The 15,185-nt window shown below is 36.5% G+C and overlaps 2 protein-coding genes across 3 annotated transcripts; both read right to left on the bottom strand.

Annotated features, from left to right (window-relative positions):
- Nucleotides 1-3,227: 3,227 nt before the first annotated feature.
- On the bottom strand, nt 3,228-4,603 carry LOC137962143 (bidirectional sugar transporter SWEET14-like). The gene is made up of 6 exons (XM_068808869.1): nt 4,552-4,603; nt 4,372-4,408; nt 4,055-4,265; nt 3,828-3,989; nt 3,603-3,722; nt 3,228-3,509 (listed from the first exon to the last, which is right to left on the bottom strand). The coding sequence occupies exons 1-6, from the start codon at nt 4,601-4,603 to the stop codon at nt 3,228-3,230; spliced, it is 864 nt and encodes a 287-aa protein (XP_068664970.1).
- Nucleotides 4,604-11,734: 7,131 nt separating this feature from the next.
- On the bottom strand, nt 11,735-14,354 carry LOC137962570 (bidirectional sugar transporter SWEET14-like). 2 transcript variants are annotated; one of them, XM_068809519.1, is made up of 6 exons: nt 14,108-14,354; nt 13,365-13,401; nt 13,014-13,224; nt 12,748-12,909; nt 12,503-12,622; nt 11,735-12,400 (listed from the first exon to the last, which is right to left on the bottom strand). In XM_068809519.1, exons 1-6 carry the CDS (start codon nt 14,157-14,159, stop codon nt 12,110-12,112), a joined length of 873 nt encoding a protein of 290 aa, XP_068665620.1. In that variant the 5' UTR covers nt 14,160-14,354; the 3' UTR covers nt 11,735-12,109. The 2 variants fall into 2 exon arrangements, with proteins under 2 accessions (XP_068665620.1, XP_068665621.1); XM_068809520.1 differs by lacking the exon at nt 14,108-14,354 and adding an exon at nt 13,928-13,993.
- Between the last annotated feature and the right edge of the window lie 831 nt (nt 14,355-15,185).

The raw sequence follows: 15,185 nt of genomic DNA, 5'->3' as shown, positions 1-15,185 counted from the left end.
GTTGTCGCTGCCTCTACCGTCGTTGACAACTGCTCATCGACCGTCTCTGTGGCCGTCCGTTTGATTTCTTCCTCTCCTCGCCGGCTCCTCTGTTTGCGTCGTCGCGGCTTCCGTCGTCGCCGTCATAGCCATCATCCCCGACGACAGGTCCTCCCCGACGTCGTAACCCCTTCCCTCCGCGTTGTCTCTGCTCTCGACAGAAAATCTGAACCAGTAAGTTCAGGGGAGACATTAGGGGAGAAATAATCTCCCCCCCTCCCCCGCGAGAAGATGATCTCGCATGTGCGAGATCGTAAAGTAAAAAAAAAAAAAACTTTTCCTTAAACTCTCCTTCCTCATAGGTCTTGAAAAAATTAAAAATATATTTTATAGAAATAAGTTTCTATGAACTATTAGTGTCTCATTTTTTTAAACAATTTTCTAATTAAAAATTCTTTTTTAAAATCATATAATTTTTTAAGTAAGATTTTCCTACCAAGATAGGGTAGAAAACTGTATAGAAAAGTTTTGAATAAGTATTTAACAGTTGATGTTGTAATACTTTTAGCATGAAACAATTTTCATTGTAATTTTAGTTTTGACATTTTATTTGATTAAAAATTTATTGATAAGTATAATAATATATTAGATTGATTATTAATTTTTATTTATTTCCCTAGAAGAGACAATGAAAGGTCCATTTAAATTTCCTAAAAAAATTTTAAAATATTTCTTGTAATTTTCTAATGAGTCACTAATTGTAATAAAATTTTATTTAAAGGTTTTTTTGGGAATATGTATCATAGGAAAAATATTTCTAGTTTTTCTTAGATTATAAATTTTCATCTAGGGGCACTAAGGAGGCCATAGTAAATTTATGGCCAGATTACAAGCTAGACAACAATTGGAGTAAAAAAAATTAATATTGGTGCATTTTAATCCATTATTGAAATTCAATTCTGAACCTCCCCAATCATTTTTTTTAAATATATGCATAATTTTATATATAATTTATTCGAAGCCACCCCTACGTGCGATATCATAAACAAGGAAAAAAAAACTCTTTGTCCCTTCTTCATGGCTCTTGAAGAAATTGAAAAAATATTTTAGTAGAAATACGTTCTAGAGACTATTAGATGTTTTTTTCAATAAATGTTGAAAAGACATTTTTAGTAGAAATATAGGGACAATTAGTGCCTCATGTTTTTTTAAAATATTTTTTTAATTATAAATTCTTGTTAAAAAATCATATAATTTTCTAAATAAGATTTTCTTGCCAAGATGTGCTAGAAAACCGTATAGAAAAATTTTGAATAAGTATTTGACAGTTGATGATATAATTCTTTTAGCATGAAGCAATTTTCATAGCAATTTTGTATTTGACATTTTATTTGATTAAAAATTTATCGATAAGCTCTGATCTTTCAACTTATTGATCCATGTGAAACTATTCTTAATAGTATATGATTCACTCTACCACAGAAATTTAATTAGAGTATTTTTCATATACTTCTTTTCATAATTCAAAATGTATATATGGAACAATATGTATTACCAATGTGCCTAACCAGGCTTTTTTAAAATCAGATAGAGATTGGTCACCTGACACTTATGCGGTAGGCACACCTTGGGAAGCTTATTTAAGAAGAAAAAAATCAACACTCCATCTGATCCATGATCAATCCAATCTTAGTTTCTTTGCCCAACAAATAACTCCTTGATCTGAGAGATCCATACGCAAGATCTTTGGATATTTTGTTAACATATTCAGACACGGTCAAGAAGCTGTCAGATTGGTTACTCCCACCCTCCACCGTTTCCAGAGCAACACCTGGTTTGGTCCCATTTTTCAGGTGCCGAGGATAATTTTTCCTTCCTTCATCATGCGACCCCATGATTAATTAATCTGGTTGATAGGTTCTTTTTCCGTAGCAGAAGATCGACTGCTGAGCTCATGCCCACATATATAAATGATTATCTCGTCGCCATCTCCTTTCGGGAGCAATCAAACAATATTCCGCACTGTTGCAAACGATACAAAAACACGTCCCTGTGAAAAGACTGCGTCCGGAAGAAACACTCCGGTGCCCACTTAGTTTCAGGACCGGCAGCTTGAAGACAGTTGGCCTCCGGATATGGTTCCTGACGCTGATTGTTTTTCTGTTCTTTCTGGGCGATCTGTGATGATGATCGACATGACGGAACGGGAGCCTTTTTCAATTTTGATTCAATGAAATGGGTACGGATCAGAGAGGAGAGTTTTTATTTCAGTGACACCTAAACGAGACTATCAGAGTTGGGATTTGCTACTCTTGCAGAGTTCTCCACATGTGAAAGAAACCTGTTTCTCCATATGTTTTCGAGTCTCCTAGAAGATTAAAGAGATGAAGAGGACTTCTCTATGAGTATAATCTCAATATAATTGATCAATTTAGAATCACTGAGGGATGACTGTCTTGCATGTTAAGTTGTGTCGGTTATCTTAGTTTTCTCGTTATATTTGGAGCCACCTCTATTAGGGTTATCATCAGAGTATAGAGAGAGGTTAGAAAAAAACACTTGATTGTGCGCGATTTCTCTTGTAAATTACTTCATCATTATAGTGAATTATTACAGTGGCGAAAAACAGAAGGTGAACCTATATAAATCTTGTATTTTCGTGTTTGGTTATTTCTTCTTCTGTGATTATTATTGCTCTCGTTAGTAATGAATTAGGGCGTCTAATTCCTAACATTGCACTAGTTCAGGCTTTCTTTGTGGTTGGAGAAGACTTAACGTATTGTTCCATTGGACTAGTAAATTCTATTTGATTACATAAAAAATCTATGGTATCAATGCTGATAGATTTTTTTTTCCTTGAAAAAATTCGACAACTTAATTGATCAATATTTTGGTATAATTTGTATCATCTCTCAATTGATGCAAATCACTCTCCATCTCCAAATTGTCCTTATTTGGAATAACTGTTAACAAACAATGATAACACCAAACAGGTGCATGGAGCCTTCAATCAATGACAAAGTTTCTCTCATTTTCAACTATCATCACTTGCAAGAAATTAGTTTTCAGAATCCATCTACAATTTATTTCATCAGCTCTTGATTCACATAGGTACATCCACTTTATTACCAACTAGTAAAGGAATGGTGCATAGAGCTTTGATATGGGCAGTCACCTAGGCATTCACTGCACTGACCTCTCCTTGATTTACACAGCGTGAAGAAACAACAAATAGAATTACAGGAAGATCAAACTACACCCTCAATTTTCTGAGCTTCTATCCTGCAACTCAAACTATTTTTGTGGTCGTCGATGTCGTGAAATTTTAGATCTTCTTCTAATTCCTTCTCGGTGTTCATCTCCTGAACTTCAGTGGGTTGAACCTCCCAGCTTCCTTTTCTGCTTAATGTAACGATGTCACTGATATACTCAGGGAGTTTATCAGCTGCTATTACCTTCTTGGACTTCCTGTAGATGCTGTACAGGATCATCTGAAGAAGCCCCAAAACGAAACCAATCACGTTGGGAAGCTGTTTGAGCAAAGAAGAAGCTGTAATCAGAGAGCAAATTTTAAGAAAAAAAATGGTTATAAGTGAGTAAGTTGGCTCAACAGAGGGACTTACTGCAATAAACAAGTCTTTCAAGAGAAGACCATAAAAGAACCACATGACTGCACTCAGAGTGAGGAAGAAAGACAAAGTGAAAGGCATGAACTCAACACTCCTTGTCTGTATGACTAGCCTCTGCATATTTTTCACAACGAAAACACGTTTGTATCATAAATATAAGAAAATAAGGGAATTTCTATTCTCAAACTGGAAATTTTTATGTTCTATCTCTATCCTCACCATGATGCTTAAAGGAGCGGCGAAGACGCTAACGGAGAAACTCAAGCAGACCCATCCAAGAACTCGTTCACGCAGTGATCCTCTTGATAGCAAGAGTGTAATGAGAACAATCGTGCCGAAAACTCCGATATTTAACAACAAGAGTAATTTAGCTGTGAAGATCTGCCATATTAAACCATGAGAAGCATGTTATGTAGAAACCAAACCGCTGAGATTTTCCTACGTACCTTGGCCTTCTTTGATGCGTAGAAGATGAAAGTTACGATGTAAATGGTCTCTATAACACATCCAACAGAGTTGATGGTGATCAGAAGGTGATCATCCTTCTTTGTAAACGCATAGTATATCCAAAGCATTGCACTGCATAGAGCTACCACGTAAGGAACTGATTGGAATCCTTCTGTAGATTTCTTCTTGTAAATCTTGTAAAAAGTTGGCCTGTAGTGCACAGTTCCTTCCCTTTGTAAGTTCCTCAAAACTTCAATCAGCATTTAATTAAGAAAAGGCATTGAGAAATTTGAAGGAAATGTTATGAAATTCTTACACTGGAGCAAGATACACCGTGAACGACACCAAGTTGCCTGCAACCAGTCACACAAATTAAAAAAAAAAAAAAAAAAAAAAAAAAAAAAGAAATTAGTATTTTCTTATGAAAGGGTGCTCCCGTCTGTCGAATGCGACAGAGCATTTCAGCTTCCCCAGAGTAAATCCAAGCAAACTCTACCTAAGAGGCCAAAGGCAAAAGCAAGAGGATGGTGGGTGGAGAAGGTGGCCATCTTCCTGAACAAAACACAGGAACTGTATACGGAAACACCAAAAGGATGACTGAACTTCAATTCGTTGATGGGAGCTGAAGGCTTTAAATAGGAATGGAGAAGTCCCGTCCGAGGTTTTCATAATAATAGAAGCGAGAGAAGATAGGATACAAGTGGATTTCACGTAAGAGATAAAGTGAGGGTGAATATTATTTGTTTTCAGGTTTCATAGTGCGGGCATGAGAGGGTGCGCATGGGATTGTAACTAACCAAGAGATGGAATAGGTGGGTGTTTCACCAAGTAATACAGGTGCCCATGGTTTACCGTAAACATTTCTGGGTATTTATCGATTGATAAGGCTGGTAAATCGTGTTAGTTTATGCCCAGAGAGAGGGGAGAAACTTGGAGCAGGTTCACACTATCACTTTTCTTTGAATATAGAGCCAAAGTGAGGGAACATAGAAGCCTGAATGATCAAACAGCTTCAAATGATGAGGAGGTGGCAAACTGGGTGGTGGATGACGATCGACAATACAGAGTGAGATATTTTCATTTCCTTGGAGAAGATGAGAAGCTTTTTTTTTTTTTTGTCTCAGTGGAGACACACTAGACTATTAATGGACAGGTATCCGATTCTGGACTAGGACATGATGTACCTCTAACCTTATGTGGAGAAGTATAAATGGGGGACTACATAAGAAATGTGGCTATACTGAATAAGACTTCTCTCAATTATGAAACTTAACTTCTAAGATTATGACATTGTGATACTCATGTGTTCATGTATCGAAATGTAACTTACTTAGGATTCTAATTAGGATTCACGGTTTCTAATTGGGATGGGATGTTTTTTGGTGCCTCTTTTCAAAATCTACATGGTTAAAGTGAGCAAGACATGCATGGCATCGATAATTCTTTCTAGAAAAATTCCTTATGAAATCCTTTAAACGTAATTCAAGTCTTTGGTTCGTCATCTACTTTGAAATGAAGCAAGGAAAGTAATTATGGTTTTTTCTTTTTCATTTCAAGACATTTTTTATTCTTCTCTCCAACTTTCCATGGCTAAAGATACATTTTGCACCCAAATTCTTTTAACCTAAGTGTTCATCCATGGAAAGAAAACAAAAGGAGGCATGAATAAAAATTATAACTTAATTAGGGGGAGTAACATTAAAGTTTACAATAAGGATGTAATTGGGAAATATAATACTCTTTAATGGCTAAATCTAAGGAATAGGAGCATGCCAAATTGATGGGGTAGGTGAATAGGTGAAGAGCAGGGATAAGCTGAAATAGAATTTTGTGCCTTTGAAGGCTCAATAACTGGTTGGTCCAATGAGTGAAGTCCATTTGAAAGAGGATCAATGGGTTCAATTCACTGATAAGTTAGCTTGATAGAGTTCCAAAGGCACTTTATAAATTCATTTAACTAGATATTATTTGGTGAAGTTAGGTCTAAGGTCCATCCTAAAATGACTAGCCAATTCAAGAAACCTCTTTCCCAACTAATAAACCCAAATTTCTTGTGCTCGCTAATCCATATGGCAATATTGTTTAACAGTCCCTCTCATGTGTCGACCCTCTTTTGTGGTTGTACACATGGATGGTTTGGGTGGAGATTTATGTATGAGTACCTACTCTGATGCGATGTGAAATTGGGTCTAAAACTTATCCCAAAATAACTAGTTAAGTCAGGAAACCTCTTTCCTGACTAATAAACCCTTGGGATTATTCTTTTAACACATTTATTATGCAAATGCTAAAGAGGTTTCTTTTCTTAGTTGTAAGTATCATGCCAAGGGATAACACTTGCCTAATATTCTTAATACAACTATACAAGGGAATATAGTTCTAATAAATCTCCTAATACAACAGTAAGCACAAAACTAGGAGGTAAACAATAGGACATTGAATGTCAAATTCTTATTGTGCTATAGGACTTTCACGTGTCTTGTGGGAAATATAATGGACTAATGGTTATACTTGATAACGTTGCTAGCATGGCTTGGAGAATATATTTATAAAAAAAAAATTGTGGTCCAATGTTTGGGTAATTTTTTAAATATAATCATTTAATCATATTTAAATTCTAAATATGGTTGATGGACAACTAAAAAAAGAGATGAGGGGTGAGAGGGAGGAGGGTCACTAGTAGGACTATAAAAAGTATACAAATTGAATGTAATAAGCTATTCCACATATCTTTCTATTTGTATATAACTTATTCGGTATATGGTATAGGATATAAAATAACATATTCCATATATCGTTTATTTACCTATTCATAGAATGACATAATGGGTAATTGAGTAAATAAATGGTATAAAGAAAAATAGTTAAATTTTGTAAAATTATATATACAAAAGCATAAGAAAAAAGCACTTGAGTAATATTTTATCTCACACACACATGAACTCAAACAAAAATTTATTGAATGACTCTTATATATAATCGGGTAATTGGTTAATCAGGTATGGTAATAAATGATAATGGGTAATGGGATAAAAACACTTGATTCTTCCTTTTGATGAGAAATTTTATTTTCAAATTTCTAAGAGACTCCGAAAGTCTCATTTCTAAGTTTGAATTTCGATACTATGTGTACTTTTCATAGATGAATTCAATTGTTATGTTTGTTTTTATCTTATTAAGTTAAAATTAATGTCTTTAATACTTTGTTGAATTTAAGTGCATCGACACACGTTGAACTTATGTACACGACAAAAATCAACATTTACCAAACTTGCAGTGGCGGTGTGTTTTTGCCTAAAGTATTTTGTGATTTCTTGACCAAAGCAGTATTACAAATCAAATTTCTTTTGACAAAATCAACATGTGACAAAAAATGGTCTAACTCTCTTGTTTTATAGTTGGGTCCCTACTAACATTTTGGGTTGAAACTTTCACTACGTTAGTTCATTTAATCTATTGTATCTACTTTGATAGTACACAAGTTGAATCTCCTTAATTTCGTTTGCATGATATTCATCTATCTTATGATCACATTCATGTTTGGTTTTACCATCAATAATTTCGGCTAGATCCTTAAAGTACATTGTTGGAAGATGGGCCCAAACCCACAAGACCAACGAAGGCCCACATGTCCAAGTGTGTGGAAGATGGGCTCAAGTCCACAAGACCAAAGAATGACCATAAGTCCAAGTGTGTTAGAAGATGGGCTCATGCCAATAAGACCACAAAAGATGGCCTACATGTGGGGGGAAAGCTAAAGAATGGTCCTACATGAATCAGTGAGTACAAAGATCTTGAGTTTATTAGTTAGGAAAGTGGCTTCCTAAGTTGGCTAGTGATTTTGGGACGGGCCTTGGACTCGGATCGGGTCAACCTGATTCGGCCCTATTATTTTCTGCCTTGATTATACGTGTCCTGGTCTTGAGTTCTATACTTATCTATTTCGCGACTCGACTACATTGGTCTACTACTTGATTTGGCTCGACCTTGTCTCTGACTAGATTATTATCTTGAAGTATTGGCAGCTTATTACTTGGTTCCAACATATTATTTGGTATAGTTTCTTTATTTAGTGATGGACTATCTGCGGATTATCTTATGGGTCCCTTTTAAGGATTTTCATTATTTGTTACGTGTTAGTTGGGCCTAGGCCCATTTCAAAAAATGTTATTGTGTCTCTCTGATTGAGACATTATTATTGAAAGACTTCTCAATTGTTGATTATTGTCAGCATTGATTTTTTTATGAAGAAGAAAGCAGATGGTGACCCTAAATTTTTACTCCTACCATTTGAGAGTCGGTGCCCTCTGTTGGGACACGGTGATGGAGCAACTTATTACTACATTTCTATGCCTATAAACCCACTACATATTGTGGATAGGAGTGTACCCAACATCTAGCGTGAGTCTATTATTCACCCAAGAAGTATTTTTTTTTAGCTACCCTGAGAAAGTGGGTAGACTATGTGCCCTAAAGTAGGGCTACTTTTTTGCCTATGAAATTGAGTGGAAAATATTTTTGACTATAACCATTTGACTGGAGTATGGAACAACATCTTATGGCTAGTCATTTTGGGAAGGACCTTGGATCCAATTTCACATAGTATCAGAGCAGATACTCATATATGGGCCTCCACCTAAATTATCCACATGTAGAGCCAAAAAAGAGGGCCTACACATGAGGAGGAGTATTAAGGAATTATCCCATATAGATTAGTGAGTAGAAAGATGTTGAGTTTATTAGTTGGAAAATAGGCTTCCTAAGTTGGCTAGTCATTTTGGGATGGGTATTGGACCCAAACTTCACAATGTTTTACCACCTTGAGGCTCCATTAAGTTTGAGTTGCCTTACAATTATTAAACAATGATAAAATCATGTTGGTTTCCATTATTTTAATGATAAAAAATAGGTAGCTTGAAAATGTGCTACTAACAGTGTTATCAGTATTTTAGACACACGTCTTCCAGTACAAATATAGACAAATGATGATCAATCAAGTTGCTAAGTCAAAACTGAAACAAAAACACATTGAAGATTGTTGATGTAAAGAAGAACTTACACAAAGAAGAAGCTTGAAGACTTGAAGACCTACAATTAAAGTAAAAAAAAAATCTCAAAAACTCTAGCTATGTAAGAGAATAGCAAATAAACTTTGATTCTTAAGCACAATTGGGTTATGTAGTTTTGAGGGTATGAAATATTTCAAAAATATGTTTTTATTGATGCATTTAAATGTTTTAGAATTGGTTAATCTTTTAGAATATCTAATATCATGCTTAAATGTCAAACTAGAATACTGGCATATTACAAGAATGATCAACCTGTATAAGCATGATCAATCATCAGGTTTGGCATGATCCATCATACAAAATGTTGTCCGGTAAGTTTATAAAGCATAATCAATTATCCTCTATTGCATGATCGATCATATAGAACTCTGTATAACCAGTTCTATAAAACATGATTGTCAATTGAAATGGGTTGATCAATGAGTTTTCTAAAAGGTTGAAAACTCATTCATTGATGCCTTGATTGATCAATAGGCTTAGGGAACATAAAAAATGTAGTCGTTATACACGGTTCATTGGTCATACCTTTCTAGTGATCGATCAATACTTTTTTTAGCTTTTTGGAAATGGGCGAAAATGGCTAGTTTGACTAGGAAACTTGTAAATAAGCCCCCAAACTCATAGAAGACAATGAGTGGAGCTTACATTGGCATTCCAAACCTCTAGATGTATTTTTTTGGGCTTAAATTTCTGATTTTATTTTATTAAAGAAAAGAACTCCAAATTTGCCTAAACCCACTATTTTCTCTTCAAATTCTTTGTATTCAAAGTTCCATCAAGCTCCTATAGATTTTAGTTCACATGCTTAAAGATTTGGAGGTTTCAATCTCAATAGGAGAAGGATTATCTCTCTAAAAGAAAGCTTTAAGTTTGATTGACACTTTTATATTTTAACTTTCTTTAATAGAGGTTCTCTAGTATCATAAAACTAAAAAATTGGCATTCTAGAGCATAAAATCTTGAAAGGAAAACTTACTAGAGTCAAAGTCTAGTTGTACAATCTTTTGGGGAGATGTTAAATTATGTAATTGGGGAGTAAACTTGGCTAAAGAGAGCCAAAATCCCTTCTAATTGTAAAACTTCAGCTAATAGAGCATATTAACAAAAATTTATTGCGCAAGGGTTCTTGAGTGGTGACTACCATTATGGAAACATCAATTCACCCCCTCTCGAGAAGTCACCTAGTCCAATAAAAGAAACTTATCAGCACAATGGAAGCATAAACCTTTGCTTCATCTTGTCTCCATCTCTGCAAGTGAAGCTTCTTGAATGGTTTTCGGGGGAAACTTACCTTGGGTAGGACAACTACGATGCATGTTGTTGGAGTAGGAGAATGTAATGGCTGGATAGGAGGTCCTTTGGGTAGAGATTCTAAAAGTGATAACTTTTTCTATTGAACCTGAGCATAGTAAATTGCTTCAACAAGAGTCTTTAGGTGGATACTCTATTCAGGTATCAACTTAGGTATAAGTCCTCCAATAAAACTTCTAACATGTATGTGTTCTGACCACTGCACTCTATTAACAATTCATTCAAACTCAGCTTGGTATTCCTTAACTGAGCTTGTATGTTGAAGCTTGGCTAGGAGAGAGTTAAAGTCTTGATACTAAGTTAGTCCAAAACAAACAAAAAGGGTTTGTACAAATGTGTGCCAAGAGAGGAGAGGTCTGGTCTTGGTGTGCCACTGGAACCATCTTCTACCAAAATCAGGACTGCCCATTCATGTGGTCGCTTGGTGCTGAGATATTGCATTGGTCATTATTCTTGACAATTTTTTCTTCATTGGTTGGCACCATTTTAGTACTGCATTTACTTTTTTTTTTTTATTTTTTTGGTGGGAAAGCTGGAGCATCAAGGTTTGAAGCAAGTTCTCACAAAATCTCAGTACCAAAATCTTGTAATTCCTCCTTTACCAGATTGGGATACCATCAATGTGATCTTCTATTGTTGGGCAACTCTATTTTTCATTATGTGCCTGGCATTTTTGGAACCGTAGCTCTTCATGTCACTCAAAAAGTGCAAACTCTGCTTACATACAGTTAATCAAAATTTCTTATTTTTTTTTGCCAAGGTCTTTGTAATGCAGTAATTTTTGTTTAAGACCCTACTTAATTCGCAATTTGAGTTAATTCGATAAAGCCAGATTTTGTTTTGAAAAAAAAATTGCATGTATAATGGCTGCAGTAACGGTATAACGAACAATATGGTTGTATAATGTCATGCTTACGTACCTAGTTGCATCTAACGGCAGTTTTTTAACGAACTTCAAAGATCTACCGGTCGTTAAGGTTAACGGTTTCACCGGAAGTACTTGGTGCCAATGGTGTATCCCCATTATCACGGGATCTGGTTGCACGGTGTCTTTAACGGAGACGACACCGCTGGAAAACATCGGGTAATTAGTCCAATACTATGGGCCAGTCTTATTGGATATGTGTTACTAATCACATCATTAGCAACACTAACACTTTGATATGCTCTTAAAACAATATAACTGGTATATTTTAAGCCACAGGTTTATCTTGAGAGACTTAGTTCAGTGGAGTAAAGGCAGAAGAAATCCATAAGAGAATGGAAAAGACTCACAAAGGAAATATCATTCCCAACTAGTATTTCATTAGCACATACACAACCACATAGAATTGTAACATAGTAGGTTTATTTCTCCCACAGTAGTACCAAAAATGGTGCATGAAACGTGCATTTTGGGCAACAGACAACAGCTTCCATTTAGGTCCACACTGGAGAAGAAGGAGAGAGGGAAATCAGAGAGGGAGACCTAGAGAGAAAAAGAAAAACAAGAAGCACTAGAAAGAGGGGATGGATCTAATTCAAGAAAAATTTGGAAGTCACAAAGGCCTCTCTCTCCTGGTTATCGGAGGGCTAACAAGCCTAGAAGGAAGTCATAACTGCTCTAGACTGGCCTTCCTAGAATATCTACAGAGTTTCACCAAAGGGAGTCTCTGTAGTGAAGCTGCATGAGGATTAAACTTCAGTACACTGGATCTGCTGAACTGCAGGTTGATGATTCGGGCCTCCGTCATTCTGCTCGGTGCACCGAGGAGAATTTTGATCATCTTCGCCAATTTTTTTGTGATTTTCATTCTGTTGAGCTTCAATAGGATGCACCTCAGCACTACCCGCAGTGCTTAATCTGATCATATTGTTGACATGTTCAGGCAGTTTCTCCTCCAGTATCAGCTTCTTTCTACCCTTGAAGACGATGTACAATATCATTTGGATGACGCCAAAGGTGAATCCAATAACATTGGGGAGCTGTTGTACCAAAAACGAAAGGAAATTTGTCAATTACTAGTCAAATTAAATATTACAACACTGATGATGTTCATTAGGTAATTAACAAGAAGAAAAACTTACTGCTATGTAATAGTCTTTCAGGAAAAGACCATAGAAAAACCACATCACAGCGCTTAGAGTGAGGAAGAAGGAGAGGGAAAACGGCATAAACTCGACGCTCTTTGTGCGAACGACAAGCCTCTGGTAATTGAAAAAGTTGAAAGTGTTAACCTTGTGAAAATGATGATTAGTAAGGTAAACTTGTCTAGTATGAACTGCATACAGTTTTCCTAATTAAAATTGCAAATTTCATGTTTGATGCTAACCATGATGCTGAGAGGAGCTGCAAAGACGGACACAGAGAAGGCCACGCAGACCCATCCAAGAACTTGAACACGGTGTGGCCCTTTTGCTAGCAAGAGAGTGAGGATAAGAATCAAGCTGAAAACTCCTATATTCAACAGCAGCAGCAATTGGACGGTAAAGATCTGCAGGTTAAAAATGTGAAACAATGTAACAAAATATCAGTAAAAGCTAGATAAGAAGAAGAAGAAGAAGAAGAAGAAGAAGAAGAGATGAGGTTTTCCAGTACCCTAGCCTTCCTGGGTGCATAAACGAGGTACATCACAATGTACAGGGTCTCTATGACACATCCAACAGTGTTAATGGTGATGAGAAGGTAAGCGTTGGCCTTAACAAAAGCATAGTAAATCCATAGCATGGCACTGAACAGTGCAACTACATAAGGAACTGATTGAAATCCCTCGGTCGATTTCTTCTTGTAAACTCTATAAAACGTGGGTCTGCAGAAAAGTAAACTTCTATTAGTAAGGGCCTTAAATCCAGTATCAACAAACTGACAGTTAAAAGTACAAAACTGATGTCCAGGCAGAATTAAAAGGAAAAAAAGAAGAAACTTGAGATGTAGACATTAGATTCTTACAGTGGGGCAAGGTACACCATCAATGACACCAAATTACCTGTAGGATAAGAAAAAAAATAATCAGTAAACTGAAATATTTTTCAGAAATTAATTTGAGTGAGTTCTGTTCTATTCGCTTGAGAAATGAGAAGTCGGCGGTTAAAGAACAAAGAAAAGAGAAACGAAGAAATGTAGAAGATGACTGTCATCCATGATATTTGCCGAATTTCTCTGCAGGTAGCTTGCTTTAAAGTTATTTCACTAAACAACCAGAAAATACAAAATCCAGCTTGTTATGCTAAGAGACTCATGCCCTAACAGGAAAGTCAGAAGAAATGGAGCAGCTAGAAATACACAAAACTTCAAACTCATTCATAACAAACCATTAAAGCAAAAAGAAGAAGAAACAAATAAAAGAGACGAAGAAACAGAAAGGCGCTGCATGATATTATTTCAGGTTAGCTTTCTCCTTCAAAGTAGGTGCAGTGTGGTCATCTTATTAAATCACCACAAGCAGCAGAAACAGAAACCAAAACAAAAGATAAAAAAAACAACACTAAGAAACAAACCAAGAAACGACCTACATGCTCAGGCTGAAATCCTCAAATTCCAAGTGAATGAAACAAGACGAAGAAACACGAATCTTCAACAAAGAAACCGGAGCATTCAATTCTCAACCCAGTTGATGCAAAACGAAAAAAAACCAGAAAGAAAGAAAGAGAAAAAAACGTGAAGATATTCTCTCCGGAGGGAGCTAGCTCTACCTAGGAGGCCAAAGGTCAAAGTTCCCGGGCTATGGATAGCAAAGATGGCCATCTTTCTCTCTGTACTGTCTCTTTGCAAGGATGAAAACCGTAGTAGTATGTAAGTAGCTAGTGCTGCAGAATCTCCCTCTTTAGGTCTCTCTCTCTCTCTCTCTCTCTCTCTCTCTCTCCAAAACGCTAGCAGGCTCTCTTTTGTTCCTCTCTCCTGGTGAAAGGAGATGAAAGAAGGGAGGAGAGCTGCCAATGAGTAGTTCGCATGTGTGGGATGGGTGAAGAGATGAGGGGGGAGGAGAGAGAATATATAGGGGATAAGGAAGGGGGGTTGGTCCTTTAATTTGCTTTCTGGGTATTTTTAACTTGTTGTTTTCCTCATAGTGGGAGCATGAAGAGGTGGCATAGGATTATCGTTCCCCAACCGAACAGGTGGTGGTGGTGGAGTTGCTCTGGGGTTTTACGTTACCGCTTGTGCAAAAGGGGAGAAGGAAGGAGCGAAGGGACTTTCACGTGAACTCAGAAATGGCCTCCCCAGCCGTTTCTATTTTAGAACCGAAACACACACGGCTTCTCTCTTTCGTTTCATCTCCACGTCAGTCCCCTTGTCTCCACTCAAACCAAACTCTCTTCCCTTGTTTCTCCAACTCCAGGTCCCCTTCTTTATCTCTCTTCTAACTCTCTCTAGTTAAGTAAATCCTTTACAGGAAGACACCTCCCCACTAATCCTCAGCTATGTATATCACTTGCCTCCCTCTCTCTATCACTCTCTCTCTCTTTCTCTCTCTTTCTTCCTGAATTTCCTGACTGAAAGCCGGAGAAGAACAGGAAAGAAATGCTAAATGAAGCAATTAACCTTGATTAAATAATTGGGTTCATGTTCTTGAGGCAAGAGTAAGGAGAAGAAGAAAGACCTGTGCAGCTCTTCTTCACTTTCTCCGATGGCAATGTGTGATCCTGGTTGAGTTTCTTGTCAATAATTCCCTCTTGGCTCATTTAATAATCTGATACTTAATCGTCACAGTAAATTAGATAATGTTTGAGTGTCACCATTAATCAAAATATAATTAACACAGCAAAATTGGGT

Source organism: Aristolochia californica, unplaced genomic scaffold, assembly GCF_029961685.1.
Source record: "Aristolochia californica isolate CCGP_79_NKW_82.1479 unplaced genomic scaffold, dmAriCali1.0.hap1 SCAF_4, whole genome shotgun sequence".
Classification (NCBI taxonomy): domain Eukaryota; kingdom Viridiplantae; phylum Streptophyta; class Magnoliopsida; order Piperales; family Aristolochiaceae; genus Aristolochia; species Aristolochia californica.
This window is presented reverse-complemented; position numbering and strand designations above follow the sequence as displayed.

Excerpts from the sequence above, each read along its gene's own strand:
- LOC137962570 (XM_068809519.1), bottom strand. The coding sequence starts at position 14,159 with ATGGCCATCTTTGCTATCCATAGCCCGGGAACTTTGACCTTTGGCCTC. Across the intron at positions 13,402-14,107 it reads TTTGACCTTTGGCCTCCTAG|GTAATTTGGTGTCATTGATG; the intron begins GTAGAGCTAGCT and ends CTTATCCTACAG. Across the intron at positions 12,910-13,013 it reads ATGCACCCAGGAAGGCTAGG|ATCTTTACCGTCCAATTGCT; the intron begins GTACTGGAAAAC and ends TTTAACCTGCAG.
- LOC137962143 (XM_068808869.1), bottom strand. The coding sequence starts at position 4,603 with ATGGCCACCTTCTCCACCCACCATCCTCTTGCTTTTGCCTTTGGCCTC. Across the intron at positions 4,266-4,371 it reads ACGGTGTATCTTGCTCCAGT|GCCAACTTTTTACAAGATTT; the intron begins GTAAGAATTTCA and ends TGTGCACTACAG. Across the intron at positions 3,990-4,054 it reads ACGCATCAAAGAAGGCCAAG|ATCTTCACAGCTAAATTACT; the intron begins GTACGTAGGAAA and ends TTAATATGGCAG.